At 43.1% G+C, this 26,838-nt stretch overlaps 1 protein-coding gene across 2 annotated transcripts in view; it reads right to left on the bottom strand.

The window, feature by feature from the left end:
• Positions 1-10,613, bottom strand: part of PAMR1 (peptidase domain containing associated with muscle regeneration 1) — a 59,403-nt gene extending 48,790 nt beyond the window's left edge. For both annotated transcript variants that reach the window (XM_040601838.1, XM_040601839.1), the window contains exon 1: positions 10,415-10,613. In XM_040601838.1, the coding sequence (XP_040457772.1) occupies positions 10,415-10,487 (73 nt within the window). In that variant the 5' untranslated portion in view covers positions 10,488-10,613. The remainder of the gene's footprint in view (positions 1-10,414) is intronic.
• Between the last annotated feature and the right edge of the window lie 16,225 nt (positions 10,614-26,838).

Raw genomic sequence — 26,838 nt, 5'->3', positions numbered from 1 at the left:
CCAGATGTTCACAGGCAAAGTTGCACTGGGGTGACTATGGCATAGAATCATAGAATCATTTAGGTTGGAAAAGACCTTTAAGACCATCTAATCCAACCATTAACCCAGGACTGTCAAGTACATCCCTAAACCATGTCCCTAAGCACCACATCTATGTGTTCTTTAAACACCTCCAGGGATGGTGATTCCACCACCTCCCTGGGCAGCCTGTTCCAATGCCTGACCATGCTTTTGGTGAAGAAATATTTCCTAACACCCAATGTAAAGCTCCTCTGGTGCAACTGGAGGCCATTTCTTCTTGTCCTGTCCCTTGTTATCTGGGAGAGGAGACCTGCCCCCGCCTGCCTACAGCCTCCTTTCAGGTAGCTGGTAAGGTCCCCCCTGAGACTCCTCTTCTCTCGGCTGAACAACTCCAGTTTCCTCAGCTGCTCCTCATAAGACTCGTGCTCCAGACACTTCACCAGATTCGTTGCCCTTCTCTGGACACGCTCCAGCACCTCAAGGTCCCTCTTGCAGTGAGGGGCTCAAACCTGAACACGGTATTTGAGGTGCAGCCCCACCAGTGCCCAGTACAGGGGGACAACCACTTCCCTAGTCCTGCTGGCCACACTGCTTTGGACACAAGCCAGGATGCTGTTGGGTTCTTGGCCACCTGGGCACACTGCTGGCCCATGTTCAGCTGGCTGTCATGTCTCCATCCTTGCAGGAATTCAAAACCTGGCCAAGATAAGGCTGCAAGCAACACAACGTAACTTCTGATTTAGCACTTCCCTGAGAGAGGGGCTGGATCAGATGACCTCCAAAAGCCCCTTTCAACCTAAATTACTGTGTGCTTCCAGAAAATATTACACGTGTTTGTATGTGTGTAGAGAGTGTGCATATGCATATTTTTTTTTTTTATGTAGAGCTTGTGTACACAACAGGGCCAAAAAGCAGATGCCACACTTACTCTTGGTGAACCAAATGGGTGTATTTGTAGCATAAATAGAGTTTAAAGTAGTATTTAGTGTTAAGATGGGAGCAGCAGATCTTGACCCTTAAAGAATTGTAAAAATAAATTTGCTGCCACCTAGAAAAAACTATTTGCTCACTTCTTGCCCTTGTCTCAGTTGGGACAATGAAAATAGACTCTTGATTTACTGATAATTTAATTCCTTTTCAGCTTGTCAGGTACTGCAGTTTGGGCAACATATATAGCCTTGACAAGGACATTTATGGATCTGAGATTTTTTATAAGTGATCATTTCTAGGATTTTCTTCACAGAAATAATGAAATCCAGTTTTGTAGAAGCTATTCTTTAAATAAATTTGTGTGAAGACTTTATGCACCTTTTTAATAACAGTAGGATCTGTTTTGTTTTGCATAAGTATCTCCAGGCTACTGAACAAAAGGCAAAGGAAACCTTTCCCTCATATATTTCAGAGGGAGCTGCACAGACCCGCTAGTGTGTGTAATGAATGTTGGGTTGGTTGTGTTGCTGAGCTCAGCCTGGGCTCCAGGGAGGAAGAGGCATAACCCCACTCCCTCTTGTGTGTTTGGGGAATGGTAACCACCGGCAGCTCCCCACACCCACACAAGGCCATTGTTACCCCAAAACAGAAGAAAATGAGGCAGAGAAGAGCAGGGGGAGATTTATTAACTGAGTAAAATACTGGAAGCCAGGCCTTGGCCAGCGGTGGCAGAGATAATTGTGGGGTGCTTTGTGGGCCTGCCTTTGATAATCTTCCAAAGCAGGCATTCTGGCTTGCAGGCAGTGGCTGCATCTCCCAGCATCAAACACAGTCCAGAAAGTGGCTTGACCTGATTTTGGGAGAAGCAGGAAGAAGCTGCTTGACAACCCATGCAAAATATTTAGCTGAAAAGAACAAACAACTCTCTGGACAGGCAAGTAAACAGTGGATTAATTTATGGGATTTTAATGATGGAAGAAAAACCCATTAAATCCAAACATAAACAGCACATAGGGAAGCAGCTCAAGGCTGTGGAAAACAAGCAAGAAATGGCTGTGTTGGGACAGCACGTGAACCTCTGGGGAAGGTGCCAGAGGGAAGACCTGCTTGGCTCGGGAGCCTGGCAGAGCACAACACAATATTTTGCCTGATGCTTGGAGTCCAGCCTGGGGGACAAGTGAGGTGGGAGATGAGCAGCCCTGAGGCATACACAAGGTGGCTGGTAATCCTCATGTGTTTCCAGATTTGAAATGGAGCCTTGTATTGACATCTGCACCTAGCAAGACGCTTTTCATTGGCATCTGCACCTAGCAAGACTGGCTAGTCCATATAGCATATTTCAGAACTTAAAGGCTGTCAGTGGTCAATTTTGTAAGACAGCGGTAGAAGGGGATGTTCCCAATGTCCTCCCTGTCAGTCTGAGGCCTTGGTAACAGCAACAGCAGTTCATCACAGTGATGCTGCCATTTTCCCTGCTCTCCAGTGCTGAGCCAGGGCTTTGGAGGAGCAAAAGGCTCCTCTCTCTGGAGACTACCCCACTAACAGCTGGGTCCTGAGCTTCCTCCTTGAAACCCTGTATGTGTGTCATGAGCCACAGCAAGCAGAAGATGCAGCAGGACCATGTGGAGGGGTGGGCTGCCTGATCCTGCTCTGAGCCAGCACTGGGAGCTGAGCTGCTGAAAAGCAGATGAAGAGCACCTACAGAAGAGCTGGCAACAAATGAAACATACAGCCAATTTGCTGAGTAGTTTAATGCTTACTGACTTCCAGTAACAGGTCAGTAACAGGACCTTAGTTTCTCCACAGATCGTCAAGACTGCAAAGGCAAAACTTCAGCCTTCACTCTTGATTTTGGCTTGGCTCAGTGTTTGCCTTTTTAAAAGTGGTGCTTGCGTGTCTGCCTCTGTATGTCTCTGTTTGCCTCCTGCCATGAACCCACAGGAGCCAGTGAAGGGAAGGAGTGGAAGTAGGTTTCTCCTGGTGCTGCAGTAGCTTGAAGGGTAAATAGTTCTAACCTGCTGGACTTTCAAGCTTCTACTGTCATTCAGTTCCTTTATGAAGTTGCAGCAAATCCAGCTCTGATTTGATGTGCCAGGCTTACCCACATCTCTCACATTTTCAGGCCCAGAATTCCCATTTTTGCTTCTTACTTTTGCTTCAGCTTTCCAAAGCATGCTGATTTCCTTGGGCAAGATGCATTTGGGAAGCCTGATGTGCAGCAGAGGAGCTTGAACAGTTAGCGATGTAGTCATCATCTCCCTGGCACAAGTGTGTCTGGTTTTCCTATCACACTCATGGCCTGGGCACACATATAACTCAGCCACCTCTGTCCTCGCTAAACCTCGAATACTATCCTGTTCCAAACTGCAGGACTTTGGAAAATGAGGTGATAAAAAAAAACATAAGAAATTCTTTTATTAGTACTTGGGAAGGGTTGTGATGGAGGTTTGACAGAAATATTGAAATTGAGTGGAAATGCAACCTTCCAAAAGGGTAGTTTTTACTGCACTATTCTGAAAAGCCAGAAGTCTGCTCGGAAGATAAGTGAAGGCTCCATTAGTATTCACCCTGAAGGTTGGATATGCTACTTATTCTTGTGCCAGTGAGTTCAAAGAGGATGCCCAAGTAATAAAAAATAGCTGTAAGGATAACACCATCTTAAAGCACTAGTTCTATTCAATACAAGGTCTGCTGGAAAGGATACTGATGAATCCTGTGGGATATACAATGAGCCCAGTCAAATCTCTCATTCAAGGGAAGAGCAGAGACCTATCAGGGATGGAAAAAAGTCTGATCATCAAAGCAAGCTATGTCTTAGAGCTCTGGGACAAAGGAATAACTGCCAAAAGCCAAGCTGAATTTGACCTTGCAAAGGAAATTAAAATAATAGCAAAAGGTTCCTCAGCCATATAAAGAAAAAAGAAATAAGTAAAGAGGAAGAGAGACTCCTTTGGGATGGGGGTATGGATGAAATGTAAAACCGTGGTGGAGAATGTAGTGAGTTATTAGCTTTCATCTTCAGCGAGGTTATTTATGGGGAACCTCTGAGCAAGGGTTTGAGGGTGTGGAAAAAAAGTGTGATCCACATGTTAGTGGGCTTCTAACCAACTGCAGTTTGCACCTAGGAATATTCCAGTAACCCAACTTCAATTCTGGTTTATCTTACTAGGTCAGGCTTAAAGCTTTGGTGATTTGGGAACAGTTTCACAAGTACATTGCTGCCTCAGGACTGGGTCAGGCAGCTCATCATAGTAAAACTTCAGCTTCAGCACACGTCTTTTTTGCCATGGTGAATTTTTCAGTCGTAGATACCTTGCTAGATAGAAAGGGGATTTCTGTTCCAAAGGTCTGAGAATAGGAAAATTATATAGCTAAGAACTAAGGTGAATTGGAGCAAACAAAATTACACCAATTAAATCCTGTGGCTTCCACTTCTTTGGAAGAATGACTTTTTTCAGGCTGCAGTCACTTTAAGCTGATATAAGCCCATGCTGCTGCTGAGATGGGACACTTTCCTCCCTTTTGTCCCTGACTTCCCATTCCCATACACTATCTTTGGGATGATGTTAGTTGCTATGTGGAGGGATCAGAGGACAGATCCAGCAGAAAATGAGTTTGCCGTTTCCATCTATCTCTTGGGGGGGGGGGGGGGGGGATGAAAAGTTTACAACCTAAATGTGCTCTACAGTCCTACAAAAGAGAGAGCATCTTAGGACCTACTAGATATATGTATTTATCAGAACTCCTGAAAGATGGAAGTGCTTTATAAGGAAATCCATATCTTGGTCAAAACTGATGGAACTTCCCATCCTACAAGTCCATTCTGTTATCCTGAAAAGATGAGTTCTCTTTCCATGCATCAATTTATCCATCAGCACATTGGTAAAACACTAGTTAGACTCAAAGAGGTATTATTTCAAATTATTTTGAAAAATGTCATACAAATTAACAGTGCATTGTAAATAAGAGAGGATATGAACAGATACGTCTCTAAAATTAGAGTCCATAGAGGATGACTATTTCAAAGTCATTGTTCAACCAGTTCATGTTCCACAGATAAGAATATGCCCCATTTTATTTGATTGCATTTTAATTATTCAGTGTGATACTCCAAAACAATTCCTGCCTTCTGCAGAAGAAACAAGCATTTGAGTTTAAAGGAGCAATTTCTTCAGGCTTTTATTAAGGAATGTTTGGCTATATAATAATTCTTAAGTGAAGCTTTCTCATTTAAAGAAAAAAATAGCTCCATCACAGGTGAAACCTAGTAACAACTAACATTTTCTTTAGATCTGTCCCATTTCTGTTACGGTTTTATCCTGCTCCTTTCTTACTCAGCTGTGCTGTCATTGCAGAGATCTGCAAGCTGGGTCCCACCCCATAGGTATCATGTTTGTGGATGTTAACAACAGAGAGCTCTGTGTTGAGATTTGATGATCTAGAATACATCAGCTGGAAATGAGAAACATGTTGCCTGAATTTGATTTCAGCAAGGCCAAGAGGAATAGACCTTGGAAGGGAAGAGAGATGATCCCTTTATGAAACTTTTACTGGAGCTCTTGGAAAATGCTGTTTTCCCCAAACCATTAATAATGAAAGAAAGTGCAGGTCTCTATTCTTAACCTCTTTTTGCCTCAGATAACCTATTATGCAAACGATGCCTGTTTTCCTAATGTGTTAAGAGTATGGCAAGGATAATGCTGTCTCTAAAAACACTTGCTTCACTTTAGAAATTATGTACTTACTCTTTTTAGCAGCTGGGCTAATCAAAAGAGGAACTAAAATGATCCCTGGTTTAGTTTTACTTAGTGTGCTTACTTTATAGCTCACAGACCTTTGCTGAATAATTAGACTGCTTCCTCTACAGAGTCAGTTAGCATCCTTTCCTGGCCATTAGCGTATGCTTTCACACAGCAGTAGGAGTGGGGTGGGGGTGGGGAAAGAATGAATTTTTACTAAAAAAAATCAAAGCCAGTGGGTGAACACAGGGGGAACTCTACTAAGCTGAATCTGTCCACTTAATAAATGTGCATTGACTCAATTGTCTCTTTTTAAGTCCCAAATGCAGGATTGTGTTGAAAGCAGGCTAAACTACTACAGAAAGTATATTCTGTTTAAGAAATGCATTGAAAATCTGTCTAGTGTAAGTGCAACTGTGTTCTGCTGGATGAGACCACTGTTAAGCTCCACCTTTTTAACAACTGAGATCATGTTTCACATAGAAAAAAAGGCTAATGCACATTCTCCTTTGATTCAGTTGGGGTCTGCCTAATGTTTTTAAATAGGAGGGTCTCTATTCCAGGTTTTTTGTTGTCGTATAGTGTTTAGTAGCTATAAATTCAGAAATAGTCTTGATATTGTTCCTGCTGGGCTGTAGGTTGTTTTGTTGTGCTCCTACAGTAGTGCCTTTTTCACATTTGTAAGCTTCTATTCTTAACTAGACTATGACATACAAATCATAAACTGCCAACACTTTTGCTCCAAGGAGAGAAGAATTGTTAGTTTAATAAAAAAAAAATATTTTTGAGGTCTCCATTGGGTCCTTAACAAGATTTCCCATGTGACTTTCAAAGCTTGTGTCTCCCTTCACACTGCCTTGTTTTTCTTTGTAATAAAAATCAAGTATCTAGGTGTAACTGAAAGGAAAGCCAAATAAAAATTGTGCTTCGTATTTGTGTGGTCTAGACTTTGCCCATCTAAGCGTGCTATAATGGTGGGTTAATGCAAAAACAGCATCAAAGCAAATAGCTCTAGGGTTTTCTGGTTCCAGCCTTAACTGAAAACAGGACTGTCAGTTCAGTCTTCCTACACGTTAAAGCCTCAGTAATCCCACTACCCCTTAGCCAACGTTGCCTGAGTTGTGATGCTCAAATGGTAGTGTCATTCCCACCGTTTTCCTCTTTCAATAAACCTCCACGCTCTGCAGCCCCTCCTCTTGCCTGCTGTACCGGCTGCTGTGGAGAGGACTGACAGGTAGCTCTAGAGTAGGGTGCTTTCTTCCATTCCCTTTCTTCCTACATTTCAGCAGCTCTTATTCCCTAGTGGTAAGCTGTAACATGCAAAATAGAGCTATACTCCATATGTTCCAGGTCAAAACTCTGCTCCTTCTTTCCCCGTTTTGTTGTACCAAACCCTTATATTCCCTCCTTTCCCTTTAGGGACAGGCTGGCTTGGTCACAGCCTCAGAGAGCTGCATCAAGTGTTCATGCCTCCACTGCATTTCAGATCCAGTTCCAGTTTAAACCTCGCTCTCCTCTGCGCGCATCCTCCCCTTGCCCTCAAAACACCACACAGCTTCCTTTCACTGTTTCTTTTTGTCATAGTTGGATTTAAATTACAGGCCATCTAAGCCACTAGCCAGCATGTTTTTAGCATCTAAAGCAACCTGAAGAAGCCTACCCAAAACCTCTCCCCCCCTTTGGTTTCTTCTCTATAATTATGAGCTGGCATTTGTGATCTTATCAGCATTTTGGCCTTGCTGGGGCAGGATAAAATAACCAGGGTAAGGCAAAACTCAGAGGGTGCCACATTATGCTTCAGGCCTTGCTTTCTTTGTGGGATCAAGGAGCTTATTCCGGTCGGGAAAATTATACTAGTGGGATCAGGAAGAGATATTGGTTTTGCTGTGCTGCAAGACAAGGAACGTAACAGGCAACGAATGTAGCACTTGCAAGTTAGTGACAGCATCAATGAGGTTAGAGAAGCCAGCCTTTGCTAATGGGGTCTGGGGGACAAAGCAGGACTTCTGCAATAGGGGACAATATTTGGGAATCTGTGGAGAAGAAGCAGCTGGAGTATTGAAATTTGTGACGGCATAACATGAGAATGCGCTTGTATTTGAAACATGGAGGAGTGGTGCTGGACCTGTTTTGAGTGCTTGCTTGCTGTAATGGTATGAAACCTGGAACATGCTGGCAGTTTTCTTGCAGTTCATGTTGCCCAGATAGAAATAGTCCACACAGACAGCAGCAAAACCCCTGAGCCTACATCTCAAATTTTACCCCTTACAGCTGCTCCCAGGTTGTGTAGTTCAGCCCCAACCAAGGACTGCAGATGCCCTCAGGCTCCCAGCCCTCTATCCCTGCTGGCAGCTTGCCTCCCTGCCCTATGGCATCCCTCCGCATTTGCCTCTGCACCATGTCCCTGGTCCTGCAGGAGGGATAGGGACAGCCATGCCTCCAAGGGAGCACAGCCCTGGGGTGGTGAGGACTCCCTCTGGACTGATGGAGAGCCAAATTCTCAGCATGGGCAGACTTGCAGGGACTCTGGGGAGACCCTTGTGGTGGCCCCAGGGTCAAGAGTGAGTAACCCCAGCTTTTCTCCAAAACAAAAAGCAAGTCTCTTTCCCTTTGTCCATGCTAGGAACCTAAACATGTGAACTGAAGTAACCCGTTTGCTAAGATTGAATGCATCTGGATGCATCTGACTACATCTGGCCTCCACTTCTCTAGACAGAGCCTGGAGGGGGAGGGGAAGAGAGGATGGGAAGGGTTTAGATAGGCAGAAACACACACAAACACACATATATTTTTAAACAAATATGAGTCAGTTGCACTTCAAGTTTATTCCAGAAATCAATTCCCAGACCTCCCAGACTCCTGCTCCCAACTCTTGAGGCAGGCCCTGTGAAACTGGGTGTGATAAACACGGATAAAAATTGGATACATCTGTGGGGAGGAGGCAAAATGCTATTTTCCAACCTGCCCTGACATGCTAAGGCCACCGCACTTTTGAATCGCTCCCCTGTCTCTGAGTGCCCCTCCCGCCACTGCCGGAGGGGAGCTCCTGGCCCCCTCTTCATGCTACCAGCTGTGTGCTGCGCAAGTGCCTGCGCCAGCTACTCTGCCAGCAGCAGGAAAAGGGATGTGTGGCAAGGAAGGAGAGGGAGCAAGGGAGACAGCTCTCCTCTGTGTGCTCCCCAGGCCTTTCTTGCACTGCTGCTGGCATGTGAGGAGCTGGTGTCAGGGGAACCAGCATCCTCTCTCCCAAGCTCGTGGCCCTGCAGCCCTTGTGTCCCATTGCCCTCCTGCCTTCCCTTGTCATTGCTGCTGAGGGGGCCTCCAGCAGACCAGTGCCAGCTCACTCTGCGGACCAGCTTCTTACCATGACAGAGACATGCCACCCCACAGCAGGAGAGATTTGTTGCCCGCCTAGCTGCTTGACAGCCACAGCCCATGCCTAGGCCTGCTCTGCTACCAGCAGGGTTGTTTCTGTGCCACTCCGGCATGTGCCATGGAGTCACCTCACCTGGCCAGTGTGCAAGGTGTCATGTGGCTGAGGGAGAGGCCCCTGCAGAACAAGTCTGTGCATGTGGGACAGAGGTGTGGAGAAGCTCTCTGTGCTCATGTCCCAATAGGAATCTTTAGTGTGAGGTCAGCTTCCCAGGACAGCTGCAGGTGCTGGTGGCCAGCCTGGTGGGCAGCCATCCCTGGTCACCCCCTGTCACTTGCACCCTGGACCCCAAGGGGCTGGCAGGGAAGAGCACTGCAGAGGCAGAACCTCTGCTGTGGCCCCTGCAAAGTGGGCTCTGGAAAACCATCCTTGACACCAGTTATTTATAGCCATCACAATCAGAGTGCCCGTGTACCTGACAGCTCCCTTGGTAAGAGGCATTTACCTTGCCAGAAGTGCTACAGTCTGCAGCAGCTTGAAGGGTGGGTGATCTGAAGGCACCTCAAACCTCCCAGTCCTTAGGGCTGCAACTTCCAAGAAAACAGCCTGTGATGCTGTCAGTTAGCTGCTGCAAGTAGCTCCAGCTATCTCCAGGTGTAAACAGCCCACGTTCGTGACCATAACAACAGCAAATTTATACTCAACAGTAAATGCTTTTTGCTTAACCTTATCAAGAAGTAACCATACATGCTGGTTCAGCAGAAACTGGAGTGAGGCTTGAGTATAAAAAAGATCATTCTGCTTTAACAAGGCTTCCCCTTCGAAAGAATAATATTGGAAGAACTAAAGCTCAGATCGGAAACAATGTGTGGCTCTTGTTTTCTTTTTTCCTTCACTTTTTTCCTCCTTTGCCTTCATTTTTGGTATTGGGGTGGAAAGGAAAGTCTCTGTCTTGCCAAACTAAACAAATTACGCTTCACAATTCAGAGACTTAAATGCCTCTTTTTATCATCATTTCCTTAGCACTGAGTGTTAAGAAAATAAAGCAGTAGTAAGCAAAGTGATTGCATAGCCTTTTCTTGATGGCCATTGGCAAATAAATCTAGCCAGTTGTTTCTCCTTAAGGCTATTAAGTTTGCCTGGAAATCATCCCTGGGCAAACCTCCCCCCACACATGCTCCATGCCGGCAAGAAAAGGTAAATAAAGCAAAGCCCCTTCTTTCTATTATTACATCCCTGCAGATCTCTCTACTTCCCATGACAGTGCATGAGATCAAACCCCTCTGACCACACTGAAGGAAAGGGACTAATTCAGCCATGCCGGGAACACACACACACTCACTTACAGTACCTCTTGGCAAGCAGGAGATGAGCAGGAGCTGGAGGAGAGTGAGTCCTACATGTGTCCAGGGGGCTCGCTCCATGCTGCCCAGGCCAGTGCGGTGGTGTGACTGCTCGGGAAAGGGAAAGCAGGCAAACAGCTTTTACTGGGACCTCACCAGCTCCAGGCTGCGAGGGATCTCGGATTTCAGACCTCAGCTCACTCCCATCCTCACCAGAGGGGAACTACCTTCAAGAGACTTCTCAGTCGTCCAGAAGCACGACGTCACCCCAAACCTCTCCAACTGCTGCCTTAACCCTTTCTGGACTCTGGCAGCTGATCCCTTTTGTGATGGGTTTATTGGCTCAGGGCTCAGCATTGAGATAGCAATTTTCATCTCGGAAAGAAAGATATTGTAAAGGGGGAAGAAACAGAAATGCGAATACCTATTTATATGAGTCATCCCAGTTGCTGTGGGTGAGTTGAAGTTACAGATGTCTCCAGAAGGAGGCACTTTGTACATACTCCCTTTGGGCATGCCATGCAGGAGCTGCTGCATCCCCGAGGTGCTGTCCCTACCGGCGGCTCTGGGCAGGAGGTGGGTGCAGAGAGGGATTCCTGGCCCACGCTCCTGTGACCGGGCAGCCTGGCCAAGTGACATGTTCCACTTTACGACACGCTTAAAATAGCCGTGCATTTTTATGGTGGGGCAGATGAATGAATGAGGCTCACTGGCAGTTCACTCCACAGTGGATGAAAACCACAAAACACAAAAGGAATCACTTGGCATGCATGCACTCAAGCTAGTCAAAACCTTTTTACGGAGTCCATTTCTGCCAGAAAATGCAATTTGGGCAAAATGGAAATGTTTTTTTCGGTACATTGTTGATAGTGAGGAAAAGTTCAATGCACATAAAGGAGACCATTTAATTAGGATTTCATCTTTCTGCCATATTTTGTTTTGCTTTATCTATTAGCACATGCTACTGATTTTATATGGTCTTCAGCCCACATTTCATAGCAGTGCACTTCAATGTTTTCTAATATTTTTCTTGCACAGTTTTTCAATGCTGTCCAAAGGAAGTATTTCCTAGTGCTAAATCAGACTTCCTCAATTTCATTTCTGTAGCAAGTTTTCAAAATTTACGTACATTGTGAGGGGGGAGAAATTGAAATATAGGCATTTGCTTTGCAGTAGAAACTCAAGTATCTCAAAAAGCTTTAACAAATACCTACAGCTGTTTGTAAAGCTCTTAAGCATGTTGAACAACCTCAAAAATTTGAGAGCAGTAGTCAGTGGAAACCTTGAATAGTTTGCTGCAGTGGAAAATCCATTACACCTTCAGGTGGCCTTTCACAGGGTGAATTCCTTTATCCAGACATCTCTCTATGTTATGCTTGTCTGTCTACCAACCTATTGACTTTTAACTGTGAACAGTCTTTGTAGCATTTGTGCACCTTCCATGATCATCTTTTTGTTCTAAATCTCTTAACACTGATACAAACCCACCATTGAGAATGCTAATATAAGAATACCTGAGGTAGACGCCAAGATCTTAACCATTACGGCACACAGTGCTACTCAGAAAATGTCAACATAATGTGGTACTTGAAGGACATTTTTGCACTTAGCTGCTGTTTGACTTTGTGCACGGCTCCCAACAGTGGAACTGATGCTAACTGCAAATACAGTAATGAGCATTCAATAAACATATAGTTTCCACTTCTCACACACCATCTTTTTAACTATTTCGGTATGATCTATAGATGCTAACTGTGGTGTGTTAACCTGGGCTAAAGGGTCAAACGCCCCCGCAGCCACTTACTCACACCCCTCTTCTCAGCAGGACAGAGGGCAAAGATAAAGACAGGGAAGTCAGTTACCAGTTTACCATCACAGGCAAAACAAACTTGACTCGATCTATTGCCAATGAAGATAGATTTAGGTAGTGAGAAACAAAAATGAAAAATAAACCAACATCGCTTTGCCAGGCTAAGCTTGACACCTTCATTCCTGACTCCTCTCCCACGCCCAGAGTGGTGCAGGGGGACAGGGAATTGCAGCTGTGGTCGGTCCATTGCAGCTCCTCTCTGCCACTCCTTCCTCCTCACACTTTTACCCTGCTCCAGCACGGGCTGTCCACAGGCTGCAGTCCCTCACGAAATATCCACCTGCTCTAGTGTGGGCTTCCCCAGGGGTTGTGGTGTGGATATCTGCACTGCTGTGGGCTCTCCCTGGGCTATAGGGGAATCCCTGCTCTGCCTGAGGCACCTCCTCCCCCTCCTTCTTCTCTGGCCTTGGTGTTTGCAGGGCTGTTTCTCGCTTTTTGTCTTTCTTTCTCTGCCTGTCCAGCATTTTTTGGCCTTTCTTAAACACACTTTTCCCATGGTGCCACCAGCCTGGCTGAGGGGCCGTGCCCTGTGGCAAGGCCGTTGGTACTGGCTGGAACCAGCCATGTCAGGCCCAGGGCAGGCCTACTTCTCCTCAGAGGCCCCTGCAGTCCCCACTGCAGGCGCCTCACCAGGGGCACCTGTACAGCAAAGTAGTTTCCACACACCCCTGTATTTCGTAGTAGCTCCCGTTTTCCACCTCTGGCACCACAGGCAGAATGTTCACAGCTTTTGTAAAAGGTGAAGAAACCAAGGCTGTCAAGTGGAAACCTCTGGGCACAAGAATAGCTGCAATGACAGTCCATAGCAGTCTGAAACCAGAAGTCCTAACAAGCGGACCAAAGCTTTTTTACCAATCCCAGTGTGTGAGCCGCCCTCTCTGGGCTAGCCCAGCAGGTGCCCTGGCTGCTGGGCAGCTCAGGAGGAGGCTACCAAAGCTCTCCAGGCCCCACTGGGTCCTGTGATGGTTCAGCCACCACGTTCCCCCAGGGCCTTGGTGGCCCCGGCTCCTTTCTGATCACTCACATATATGCTTAAAACTCTTTCCTAATTCCAGCTTTAGGTTCCTCTAACAAGTCATTGCTGGTCAGTGGCAGGAGGAAAAAAAACTAAGGAAAAAACTGAAGCCTCCCAAACAAGATGAAAACAGTGAAAAAAGTGAGCTCTTACCTCTTCACAAAGACACACAAAACTATTTTAATGTTTGTGGAATCATGATTAGTTCATTTCCTAGCCCTTATTTCTAGTAAACAATTACATTATTTAACCTAGTAAGTCCTTTTAGGACTGAAAGTTGGCTTACAGATATCTGAGGCTTAGACGTCTCTGAGGAGGAGTCTCATGAGGACTTAAAAATCTGGTTTTGGTGTGAGAAGTGAAGGGAGATCCCAGAGCACTGAATAAGGCTGGACACAGGGAAACAGAGTGTTAAGGCCAGGCATAGAGGACCTAATACTTGGGTTTCTCATAAAGGGCAGAACCACTGGGGAAAAAATACCCACAAGGGCCACAACTATTTTTACTTGAGCCAGTTCCTGTGGTGAGACGTTCAGCACGGTAGAAAAGGAACAGCTGAAGTTGTGTCTTTGTCCTGTGCAAGGAGCAGCTCTGCAGGGACACCTTCTGTTTTAGGGTGGAAAAGAGGTCTTTCTGTATTACGGAGGAGTGGGCTAAAGGGGAAGATGGGTAGATCTATGACATCTTTTTGTTATCTTGTCTCTGAGGGAAGTTCATTATGACACCAGGGAATATAATTGCAGTCAGCGTTACTCTACAGTACTTAACTTCGTTTGATACCTTGCAAAATCAGTTTAGTTGGTGCATCCACTGCCTCCTTAAAAAATGGCTCAGCAGCCAAAAAAGTGAATTCAGCCATGATCCCACAGATTGGCACATGGCCTGTTTACACGGGATGTCTGGTGGGATGCAGCTTTAGCCCCAGGAATTACTCTGGGTAACTTACGCAGTGCTCCTGAATGCACTTCTTGCATTCCTATTAAGAGGCAGGGACCAAACCAGGCAGATCGAACTGGCCAAATATTTCAGGCTGTATGTAATCCTCTGTGAAAGAAAGCTAAAAGCTCTTAACCATGTGTCTGTACCACTGAGGAATCTCACTGTGGCGTTTGGCTGCAACATTTCTGTCTGCCCTATTGCTGAACATACTCAGAGTACAGGTTTGACAAGTTCTTTGATAATTAATAATTGACCATTGAGTCAATAATTAGTGTAATTAATGCCACTAACTTGTACTTCTAAAAATCTGTTATAAATCTGAGACATGAAAACACTGTGTGGTCTAGTCAGCAAGAACGCCACCAATTTATAGTGGGGAAAAATTGACATGCAAGGAGATAAGCTGAGGTTCATATCCTGAAGCAGTGGCAGGTCAGGAATGAAACACAGTAACTTCACCCCTGTTTGGTACTTGAAACTCTGGACTATCCTGTATGAGAGGACTCTGAAGAACAATCATGGATGAATGTATGGTTCTGAATAAAATCAATTTGGATGTGAAAAAAAATCACTTTCTCAGAGTCAGAAGGCCTTTTTTTCAGTCTTTGAAATTTTAATGAGCTTTTTATTTCCCCCTATTTTAAAAAATTACTGAAATCTCTTGTTTCTGTTACTGGAACAATGCCAGAAAACTTTCTTCTTTTGTGACTTCTGCTCAGATGATTCCATCCCAAATGGTCCTGATGATCTTTCAACGCTCCAGAGGTTCTGCTGGAAGGAAATCTGTGATTTTCAATGTTATTCATTTATGCTACTACAGATTGGATGCCTTCACAGGACATCCTTCTTACAAGAACATTTGGATCCCATTTCACTCTCTTCTCGCAGGCAAGATTCCCACTGAAACTAGTGGAATCTTCTGCCAAAGAAAGAATTTGAATCATCTGAGCTCAAACACATTCCCAGCAGGGTTGATGGAGTCTTGAACTTCAGTGACAGTCCGGTAATACCCATTCCACTCGAAGTCTGAAGAAACCATTTGAAAGACATTGTAAAAGAAAATGGACCCATTGAGAGGCTGAAAAGGGCTTGCATCTCAGAGGGAAAATAAAGCTCAGCTGAAACCCAAACCTGGAGCTTTAAGAGTAGCGGGCAAGAGCAGTTAATGAAGGATTAGCACTAAAATTTTATTCCTCCCCTCAAAGCATCATTGTCAAATAAGGGGGTCCTTTTAGAGGAGAGATTACAAAGTGTTGGCCTTTAAAACACAGCTTTTAAAGGAAATCCCAGACCTTACTGTAACATCTGAGGAACATTTTACAAGTTTCTAGGAGTATTAAGAGTATACTTTGCCCTTTGGGCTTCAAGTACTGCCAAATGTGTGCAATGCAGTATCTAGCTTTTATGATCCACAGTAGAATTGCGGCAGCCTACCTGCACAGGCACCTATAGCCAAGGGCACTTTGTGCAGCTTTTTCTGGCCTGAGCTCCACAAACTATTCCCATCTCTGTGTGGGATGTTAATCCTCAGCGACTGAGGCATCACAGTCCAGGAAAGCTAAACGGGTGAGAATGGAAGAAGCCAAAAGAGCTAGGAGCTGTAGTGCCAGCATGCATTACAGCCCCTGACCTAATGGGACTTGTAATGACAATGGTAATGCTTGTATTTGTTAAAAAGATTTTGTCAGGAAAATAGAAGTAGTTTAAAGTTTATGATTCCAAATACATTTCTGGGCAGGTGATCAGCAAAATATGGCTAGAAAAATATGACTGCTTAGTGGCACCTAGCAAGCGATATGCTTTTTTTCAGTTGTTATTTTGTGTCTTAATCTGTCTGGATGTTTTTTTCAGTGATCCTTCTGTCTTTCACTTTTGTACACAATCTATGATGATCTTCACTATGGCAATATGTAAGAGAAGAAACAGGTGGAAGATTTGGTTAGAAATCAAAACCAGACAGTAGTCAAGCCTACTTAACAATCAGTCAGACACTGATATTACAGTCTAAGGGGGTAACAAAAAAGGGCTGCAATTACATATTTCCCTACATGGACATGAACAACCTGTAGATTCAGTCATTCTTGTGATACATGTTTTTGCTTTATAAGTTAATAAATAAAGCTTTCTAGGTTGATGAATAAAATTTTTAGTCTGTATAGCAGATTCAAACAGATCAACAAAACAACAGACACACAGAAAACTAGAAACTGTTTTGATTTTATGTTGCAGTTATTTTTTATCATCTTGCATACATGAGTCAGCATGGAAGCCAAGAAGTGAGTATGATTTTGAGACAGAAACTTAACCACACTCCATGTAGAAGGCCAGACTGCAACATTACTGCAACATGGAGTCCAGCCAGATAAACGTGTGCATGAAATAAAGGTCAGAAAAACGTATGTTGGAAGTAATTGGCGGCAGGTCAGCTTTTCAAAGGTGCTGAATGTCTGATTTTCCAAACTGGAAATGTGAAAGTGTAACACCCCTGGAAATATGATTCACATGAGCTCTAACTGCATTGCAGTTAGATAATGGAGTGATGTAAGACTTGAGCAGTGCTGTCTAACAAGAGCTTAGTTTGAAGTGCAGGTTTTTGTGACCTCCTTTTCTCCTTTCATTTATCCCTGTAAAAACTGAAATTAAGGCTTACTTTCTCTGTCCCTGTAGGTCAAATGTGACAAAACATCCTTACGAATGTTCTGTGAGAAAGTCCCGCCAGGAAAAACTGTGAAATTGTTATTACAAGCATTAATGAAATAATTCACCTTTTATACAGTTATCTTACATGTCATACAAGTAAATGATCAGGAAGTGTATAGTATCATGTCATGTAACTTCCCAGTGCATCTTCTGGGAGTTCTGCCATCCATCATTTAACACTGTCTTATGCTAATCATTTCCCAGTTTTTCTGCCCTCCCTTGATTGACTTGACTGACCTTGACAAAGTGTGTATGTGGGGGGGGGGGGGGGGGCCTGAATAAGATGACAAAGACAATAAAAATGATTCAGAAAGAGAGAGCAATTTTGCTGAAACTAATAGATGAAGTGGCTAAAGTCTTCCAGAGCACTAGCTCCTTCCAAGGACAACTGGACAAAGTCACCAGAGCATTGTAAAATTTGATTGCATAAAAAGATATACTGATCAAAATATTAGGTCAATATGCAGTCATGTCTTCAATTTTATTTAAAAAAACAAACCCAAAATAGCATATTCAACTAGTGCAAAACCAGGTGCTGAAAAGCAAGTTGCTGAAAAGTAGCACCTTGTCCACCTCTTCTGTCCCTATCAGACTGCCACATTGATGTAGCAGTTGACAGTCTTAATGATCCTGCTCCCACATATTTATTCTCCGTGTCATCTTCAGGCTCTGGCTCACCAGGCCACAATTGATGGTTCACTTAAAAACTTGGGGGGAAAAAATAAAATAAAAAAAATCACAGCACTCTCCAAACTAGCAGGCTGCAACAAAGTCTTTTACCATCACATACCAACATACTCTTCATGCCAATCCCTCTGCTGCCTTCTCCTAGTCTCTCCTGTCCTAGGGCATGTGTTTTCTCTCTTCTCTCTGCTTCTTCCTCCTCTCTCTTCCTCAGCTGCTCCCTCTTCACTGGCTGCCCAACCCCTTAACAGAACCAGCCACAGCTGCACCTTAGCTACATCAGCCAACAACCACCCCCCCAAGCCAGCCCACAGCTGTATATTATCAATGATAATTAACCCAGCTTCATTCTTCTACAAAAAAAAAAAATAAATGTTTCCTAATAATTTTTCTTTTATTATTTTTTAGGCAGTGGTATTGGGATATGAATCAGAAAGATCATACGTTGTAACATACTGTCCCTCAGTATGTAAACTGTGTGTAATTCTGAAGCAGAGATCCCACCCATCTTCCTTACATTAATTCCTATGGGAAAATTTGTTTTGCTGTCAAAACACTAACTTGCACTTCTCGGGAGTGCATGCTCAGTGAGTAGTAGGATATGCTTGTATCAGGGAATCCCCCTCTGTATATCTTAATGCCACAAAAAATGCATATTTTTATAATTCTGTTACTTACGGCTATGTAATCTGGGGAGATTTAGAAGATTTAGAAGCTGTTAATCATGGAAAAAGACTCTATACACAAAAAACATGAGCTAAAAATAGTTCATTCAAGTTAATGGAAGACTTTGTATAGCTTATAAGACCTCTGTTTAAAATATCCATGAAGATACTACACAGTACTGATCACAATGGTATTTTAAGCTCTGACCTAGCAAAGACTTAAGGGCATGCTTAACTTTGGTTAAATCAGTAATCCCACTGAATTCAATGGGATTAAGTGATGCTCTTTTAAGTTTTTGGAGCCTAAAGGTCTTAGTGGACAACCATAACTGAAACTGGGGGAAGTGACATCAGAAGTCACACAGAAAGCTTTCTGCCCAAGTCCTGGGCTGGCTGGACTTCCTGCAGCTCCAGAGATGTGGAGCCTTGCTGTCATTACTGTACCAGTTACAGCCCTCAGCAGCAAACAGAAACAAGGCTTTCATTTTGCAGTGTGCTGCCTGCTTGGTACAAGAAATAAAAAGAAATGGATTCTATCACACCAGATTTCTCACTGGGATTACCAACAGATTAGTGCCAGACCACTACTTCAGAGGTATTGAAAAAGTGACAAGAGCTTCTAGATAAGACAGCCTTCAACATTCATTGTTAATAGGTGTATCAGAGTTTTTAGTAAGTATTTATGTAGCAGCCTCTCAGATTAGAAATCAACACTGCTGTTTCCCTTTAAAGACTGAGAAAACTCAGCTGAAGCAAAGTAAAATATTTTACCACACCATTGTTGCTCCCCTTGACCATTAGCGTTGTGGCATGCGAGCTGACAGGGAGGGTATTGATTTTTATTACTTTGAACATTTCTTTGTAGAAGAAAACCAACAAAAAGGAGTAGAAAAGAAATAATAGCAATTCTTGTTTTTTCCAACAGGGCTTCAATCTTACAAGTTTAAGCAGTAAAAGAAAGGAATAGTCTATTCCGTGGCACTCTGTCCTATTAGAAGATCCACACTTCTCCATCCTTGTTATTATTTCTCTATCTTGAAGCTATGAGGAGAGCACGTGTGTCATGACAGCATAGTTTTAAACTTCTGATATCTATTCATGGCTCCTTGAGACCTTTCCAAACTCCCATTGCACTATAACACACAAAATCATGCAAGGAAAGAAAAGTACACAGAAAAGTCTGCTTCAAGTAATCTAAACTGAAGATCTCAGAAAAGCTGGTCTTGGATCCAGTAGAGAATTTGTAGTTTGTGCTAAAAGAGTATTGACTATTGCGGGGTTTTTCCTATATATTTGGTTCTGTCCATAATTCCATTGTTTGTATTCAGTCATTGTCTTCTGTGTGAAGAATCTCTTGGCCATTGACATTTGTTTTAGATTTCTCTCCATGTATTTTTAATCCAAAACAGCTTGATCCAAAGACACTGAAGTGAGTGGAAAGACTATCACTGAGTTTAGCGGCCTTCAGAGCAGGCCCATAAGGATCCTGATGATTAAGACAAATTTGTCTGAAAAGTCCTATGTCTATTCTACATTGAAACAGAAACCTCTGGAGTGTTTATGAGCCTGTTTCCTTTCCTTTCCTGCCTGTCTTGACTTACCTCTTGGCTGGCCTGGGCATACATGAACCTATAAATGATGGAAATGGTGCTCCAGGTGTACCTCCAACCATGCCTTGGAAGCTCACCCTATTAAAGATAGGCAATTCATCTCCTGGGGCAGTCATGGGACCATCCTTTGCAGGCAATATAGACATAGTTAATATGAGCACACCACTTCAAATGACTGTATCATCTAGCTCTATGTAACTACAGGCAAAATTGTAAATGAAATCTAATATTTCTTCCTGTATTAAATGTGCTCATGAACAAGGATTTTCCCAAACACTATCAAAACAAACATTAAGAGGAAATTTCCTGTATGGACTGTTTATATTGTAAGTATCCGAAGTTGGCTTTCCTATGCCTTCAGAAGTAGCCGCTGTCAAAGACAGGAGCACAACGGAGTACCTCCAGACATTTGATCTCTGTGGGGAATTCTTCCCTTGTTGATGTCCTCAGCTGTGTTTCCCAAAGGTTTTGGTGTGTTAAAATTTATAAACTATGCATCTTTCCTAAGTCACCTAGTAAGTAGTGGCTTTTAGACAATTAGCTTGTAACAGTAGTATCTCAAGGCCAAATCCAATACTCACACCTTGAAATGTTTGATTAGTTTTCACATGCAGCTTTTATTACTCTACTTTAAACATACAATTGTCACACATGTCATTATGAGTAAAAGATCTAAGGCAGAAGCCTGCTATAGCAACTCAATGACCCACTTAATGGGATTCTTATGTACGGTGGAATATTACAATGCCTAACTAAGGCAGACCGCAATCACTTTCCTCTTCATAATACATGGTATTTCTGCTTTTTTTAATGGGAGTCAGTCAGTGAAAATTGGTTCTCCTGCCTCATCTTCTGTTCCTGATCTAAGGTGTAATTCAATCAACATGTCTCAGTCCTGGCCTCTAGTATTTCATACTGTTACGTGGCTCTTTAATTTCAGGCATGAAGATAGCACCCACCTCACCAAATGCTGGGTGATTGTATGTAGTTATCTGAGTGCTGTAGGTCCTCTTCATTATAAATGGAGAGAGCTAGAAACTTCTGGTATGTGATTTATTAGCACTCTTAAAAATCAGCATTAGGATGAGTTTTCTGTTCTTGTCCATGCGCTAGAAGGGATTTTTAGATGACTGTCTTTGATGTGAACACTGACATTTAGGATATTGGATGTTGCATATGTTGAACTGAAATGCAATCTGGTGAACTTCTGTGAGGACTGCATACCATATTAAAAGGTAAAATGCAATGTTGACTTCATCTTCAAACCTGTATTTCATAGGACAGATTGCACAGGTTGGAGTTACCATTTATCATGAAGCAAAATATTGTCAGAGCACAGATGCCAGAAGGGTGGCAGACAAACACCACATGAGGATCTGGCCTCCCTTCTCTGCTGTTTTGGCACAGTAAAGCCTTACTGGCCAGCACAGATGAGCTGCTTTAAATGTTTTATGATTTCTGAACCAGAAGAAGCTATATGGCCCACAGTAACAAATAAATGGAAACAATAAGATGCGGATGACAGAAATCTGCCTATTCCTGGCTATCTGGAGTGTATTTAATATTATATCATCCCCTTATTTCATGTGATCACAACTAAGGTGGAACCACTGCTTTCTTTTATGGCCTTCCCCTTTGAAGGATGACTGCAAAAAGAGGGAGGAAACATAAATCAGGATGCCTTAATAAGTAGTACTCCAAAATAAGTTGGTGAGACTTTTTTTTTTTTTCCTTCTGTATGTAGGCACAGAGTAAACAGGTTAGTCATATTAAGATTCTTTTATAATGTCACAATGCTCAGTATGATTAACTGGAGATGAAATTTGGCAGACAGTATGTTCATAACATGATCTAATCATGTTTGGTAGTGTGGGGAGGGAAATAAAGAAACTGGCTGAGAGGATTGCTTAAAAATTGGCAACCTTGCAAATACTGTAACTTCTCTATGGAAATCTCAACAGAATAATGAGCCAGCCAGCTTTTCTGAGTCTGTCCAAAATTTTTCCTTTCAAAATATTTGTGCCTGAATGATAATGGATGACTTCTATTACTGGATGCATCTTGCAGTGCACTTCAGGACTGACCTGAAGTATCCTCTGCTATTTCATTATTGGACTACAAACTGCCCTGCCAAAAAACCTCAATCCTCAATCCCTCCTTTTCTTTCAGTCCTAGGGTTCATAGGTCTGTTAGAATAGTGTCAAACAAACACAGTCAGGCCAGACAAGATTGAGTATTCTCTCTGTATAGGTTCTGCCTCCAGAAATGACCAGGACCATCTATTTCAACAGATACAGACAGTAAACTCATTGGGATAACCTGTTCCAGCCCACAGTTCCATCCTGTTCTTCACTAATAAGGACTAACTCAACTCCTAAAGTATTTATAGCTTAGCAGTTACACTCCTTGCCTCTTGCTATCTGCATATATGTCTAATACCCCTTTTAAACTTGCTAAGATTTTGCTCCCAGAAGTGTGCAGTGGAAATGATCCATTACCTAACTACATGTTGCACCAAGAATCATTTCTCTGGTCAGATTTGAACTGGCCACCTTCTGTTTCACTGAATTACCTTTTTGTTCCTAAAAAACAAGGCAAATACGTAAACCATAGCTCTCTAACATTTTCTTTATTCAGCAGGTTACTATTTTTTGGTAAGGCAATTCTCATGTTGTTTTTTTTTAATTGCTACCAAGACCAGTTCAATGTTTTTTCCCTGCCTCTCCCCTTTTTCTCTCTATCCTGTAGTCCTACAACATCCATCTGAAATGCAGTGATTGGGATGAGGGGAGTAACCTACAGGGGCCATCCCACTGATTAGATCAAACCATCACATTGTTCTCTTGACCATGCTCTCCTCCATCCATACTTACTGGTTTTCTTAGATGCAGCTGCCACTGCAGCTACCACCTCTTAGGCCCGTGCAGAGCAGGATCCAGCTCAGTTGCTTGAGCTGACATAGCTAACCTACAACCCTGAGAAGTGCAGGGGTAATTTACTCTTCTGATGCTTGTATTGAACTATGCTTGTTGTATTGTCTGCTTCCCTACACCCTTACTTAGACTATGCTTGGGCCCTTTGCAGGTCAGCTTAACCTTATGCTATCTGCCACAGTTGCTAGGTCTCAGCTCACATCTCTTTAATATGTGTATTAAACTACATATGGCTTCACATCCATGTTAGAATAGATCCATGTCAGACACCTCACTACACCTATGTTGTCAGGTACAAGAAAAAAAAGTTCATTCCTACTCTTTCTTCCTATCTGTCAGGCAGCTTTGACCCATATACTTTGTTTCTCAGCCATGAGAGTTTAAATTTTATTCCTGTTCTTCTATAAGGCACCTCAGAAGGGGCTGCAGGGAAGTCTGAGCTATGGCAACCAGCTACCCTTCACCTACTGCTTTACTGTCATGTAAATTTACTGGATTTCTGCTTTGCAATGCCCTTTGCTATTCTAAGTCCACAGCTCCTCACAGCATCAGCACAGCTACCAGTATCATCTGTTGCAGCCTCAGATGGTTCCTGCTGAACTTCTGCCTTCACCTGTGCAATTCCCCATTATTTACTGTCAAATATGCATGCAGCCCTGTTGGTATGAGTGATTGATGTGAGTATTGCCTAATTTTGATCACAGGAATCATTATTTTCTTTATATTGCTTCATGCCCTTTCCCCCCATATGATCAAATATGCAGGCATTAGGTCCCATAGCAACATCACTATGAGGTGTCTGAAATTTTTGCACCAAAAATACTGCTTATATTACAACAAGAAATAATAGCACTGCTGTCACCAAAGAATGATTCGTCATTCTGTAAAGCTTTGGCAACGTGACAAAGGGCAAATGTTCAGGAAAAGAGAACATTTTCCCAGTGTTAGTAAAATGTTCAACAAAATAAATATGAACTCCCTGGAGATCACAGGCAATGAACATCTAATTTCAGCCTCCACAGAAATACATCATTGTTTCTTTTATTCTTTGGAGCTCCCCAGAATAAGGAATGTATTTATGGAAGATTAATCTCTAGATAGTGGGTTTCCCATGAAAGGCATTTACCTTTTCTGTACTCTCTTCAGAAACTAGCACATGGGTGTTCTGAGTATTAACTGCCAGAGAGTTATTTGGTCTGGGATACTGCCTTGGCCACACACTATTGGAGAGATTCTTTTAGCATTGCAAATTGCCTTTGATTTACCCATCTCACCTGTTGTGTAAAATAGCTTTTAATTTATGGAATACAGAACTAAATAGGTGCTGGGCCAGCATGACAGCATTCTGTGGGTACCTAAGGCAGAAACCCTGCTTTGGAGCAGGTGCTTCAGCCCCAAGCATGAACCCTGTTTCCAAAACTGCTCTGCTATGGAAAGTGGACCTAGTCAGCCTCTCAACAAGTGCCTGCCTGAAGTGAAGGTATCAGCCATTAAACCTTACTGATAGCCTGCCTAAGGGAAACTGGGAGAATGGGCTGGCTACAAGTGTTCATTAGCTCCTCCAGCTTCTCTGCAAGAGAGAAAGAGGAAGTGGGAAGTGGAAGGTGCCTAATATCAAAGCAAAAGGGCAAGATGTTGGTGATATGCTGTATCAAACTGAGCAATTCACAAAGGACCGGAAATCGTAGCCAGTGAGAGGATCAATGAAATGTTTTCACAGCAGGAGGTCTTCTCCTAATATGTGGGAGTAGACAATCAAAGCAAGCTGTTCTGTAGCAATGAAGAGAAGAGTGAGAGAGAGAGAAACACCATGACTGAAGAACAAATTAATTTTCATTCATTGTTCAAGTGAAATGCCTGTCAGAGAAAGCTAAGACACAGGCATTTTTCACTACTTTGTCCACTACTTTTTTGTTCTTTTGCTTTTATTTAAGTAAATCATTGTATTCTGCAAGTTTTTACATCCAGAGTGTTTACTTTCCCTATCATGAGAGTTACACTATTATCTCAAACCCTCCAAGCAGAAATACTGGGAAGAGATGCTCCTATTCCTGTACCCCACAGGATGGCAGCAGCAAAGATGCTAAAGATGCACTTCCATAAGGGCACTTGGGGCACAGCGGCAGTCTGCTGAAGAGGGTAACACAGCATCTCTACAGGCAGTGCCCTCAGACAACCTAGGGCCTCTTATGGGATTGCTCAGTCATGACCTGGTGACTGGCTGGTATGAGGAACTGCACCAGACACAAGCAACTCCATCCTACGGTGGAACATAAACAGTCAAAAAAGCTCTCAAACAGATGCTTATCTTCACAAAGATAATGTTTACAATCGAATGGGTCCTTAAATGCTTTCTTGAATGCGTGTGAACCAAAACGTGTTCACAAGCCACAGCTGTTGCACTGTCCTGAATGGAAAAAATGTCTTATCAAGTTCATAATCAGGTTTAAATGAACTATCAAACGTGAGGCTTGCTAAGTTTTCAGATGTCTCCAGAAGTGTAATTACCTTATATTCCTGGCGTAAGGGATTAGCTGCTGGTTTTTTCTTATCCTTTGCTATTTCTGTCCTAACTCAGCCTCTTTAAACGTATTATCCTTGTGTAACAGAGGGAAAAGACATGATTAAAATCACATGGCTAATAATATGGCACAGTTTTCAGTAGGAGGAAAATTACTGATTAGGCCAAGTGATATAGCTGGAAAAAACAGACAAGCTTTCAAGCACAAGCATGAGTGATCCCAGAAGCTTGTCAGTTTTTCCCAGCTACATTATTTGGTATAACGAGAGCTATTTCCTCTCTGTGAACTGACTTGTATGAATCCTCTGGGGGCACAACGTGGAGAATGCACTGGGACCAAGGAAGCCCATTGAAGTGTCCGTAGCCTCCCACTTCATAAACTGTCATAGCCTTGGCTGAAAAGTGCCATGTTGTTATCTGGTTGCCTTGAAATCACTCTTAATTCAAGCTAGAATAAGATCAGTTACAAATAAAAGTATTTATTCATGAGATCCAAAATAGATAATGTTGTCACAAAATTTGTAAGATGTAAAGGTGAAGCAATGGAAGGAAAAAAAAACATCTGAGATTCAATAGGGAAGGGACTCCTCCTTATGCGCTCCCTCTCTCCCTTTTTCTCTGCCTTTCTCCCAGTAGTTCATTTCAGCTTTTTCCCATGCTCAGTTGGCAGGGGTGGTCTCTGTCTGTATGCTTTTCACCTCAGCACTAACCCACAGGAGGACCCAGCTGGACAGATCATGACAGCTCTCAAGCCTTGTCTCCCCTCGAAACCTTCCACGGGGTGCAGGCACATGTGATCCCTCTTTCTGAAACTAGTTTATTGCTTTTCTATCCAGGCAGAAGCCTGATCATTCTTCATTAAAATATGGGTTGCTTGACTTTCTTGGGGACTTAAACATCTCTGCAATGGACCAGGTGTTATTTTCCATTCTTTTCTGACCACTTGGCCATGCATTTTGCTTCCTTCCACATCCTCCCACTGCCATACACGTGACTCTGCATTCATGACCTTACACTGAACTCCGTATTTCATAGTGATCTGTACCTTAACAAGTGTGCTTGATATCAGCATCAATGTGGGTTAACCGTATACATCTCCTGACTGGATTTTAACTAAAGCAGGCATAAAGGTAATTAAGCTTTTTATGGCAATGTTGGATTTAGGGTTATTGACTGTGAGTATCTTTCTTCTAAACATACTCAAATAAGTGTCCTTCCCTCATGCCTCATAACGATTAATAAATGCTTTCTCACAGCTCTGAACAAGGAGGTGATGACTGTGTCTCATTTTTTTACCTGAGGGGCTGAGACAGGTGAGCTGAGAGATTCAGCTCAGGGGTGTATTTGTTTCCATGGTCCAAAATGAGACGCTTAGGTTTTTTGTTTCTTTGTTTCTTTGCTTTTAAATTCTGTTGTTTCTTCTAACAGTACCAGAGCAGACTCACATTGGCTTCTGCTACTGCTGCCATTGCCCAGCTGGTCAAAGCTTGGGATG

This window comes from Falco naumanni, chromosome 7, assembly GCF_017639655.2.
Source record: "Falco naumanni isolate bFalNau1 chromosome 7, bFalNau1.pat, whole genome shotgun sequence".
In the NCBI taxonomy this organism is placed as follows: domain Eukaryota; kingdom Metazoa; phylum Chordata; class Aves; order Falconiformes; family Falconidae; genus Falco; species Falco naumanni.
This window is presented reverse-complemented; position numbering and strand designations above follow the sequence as displayed.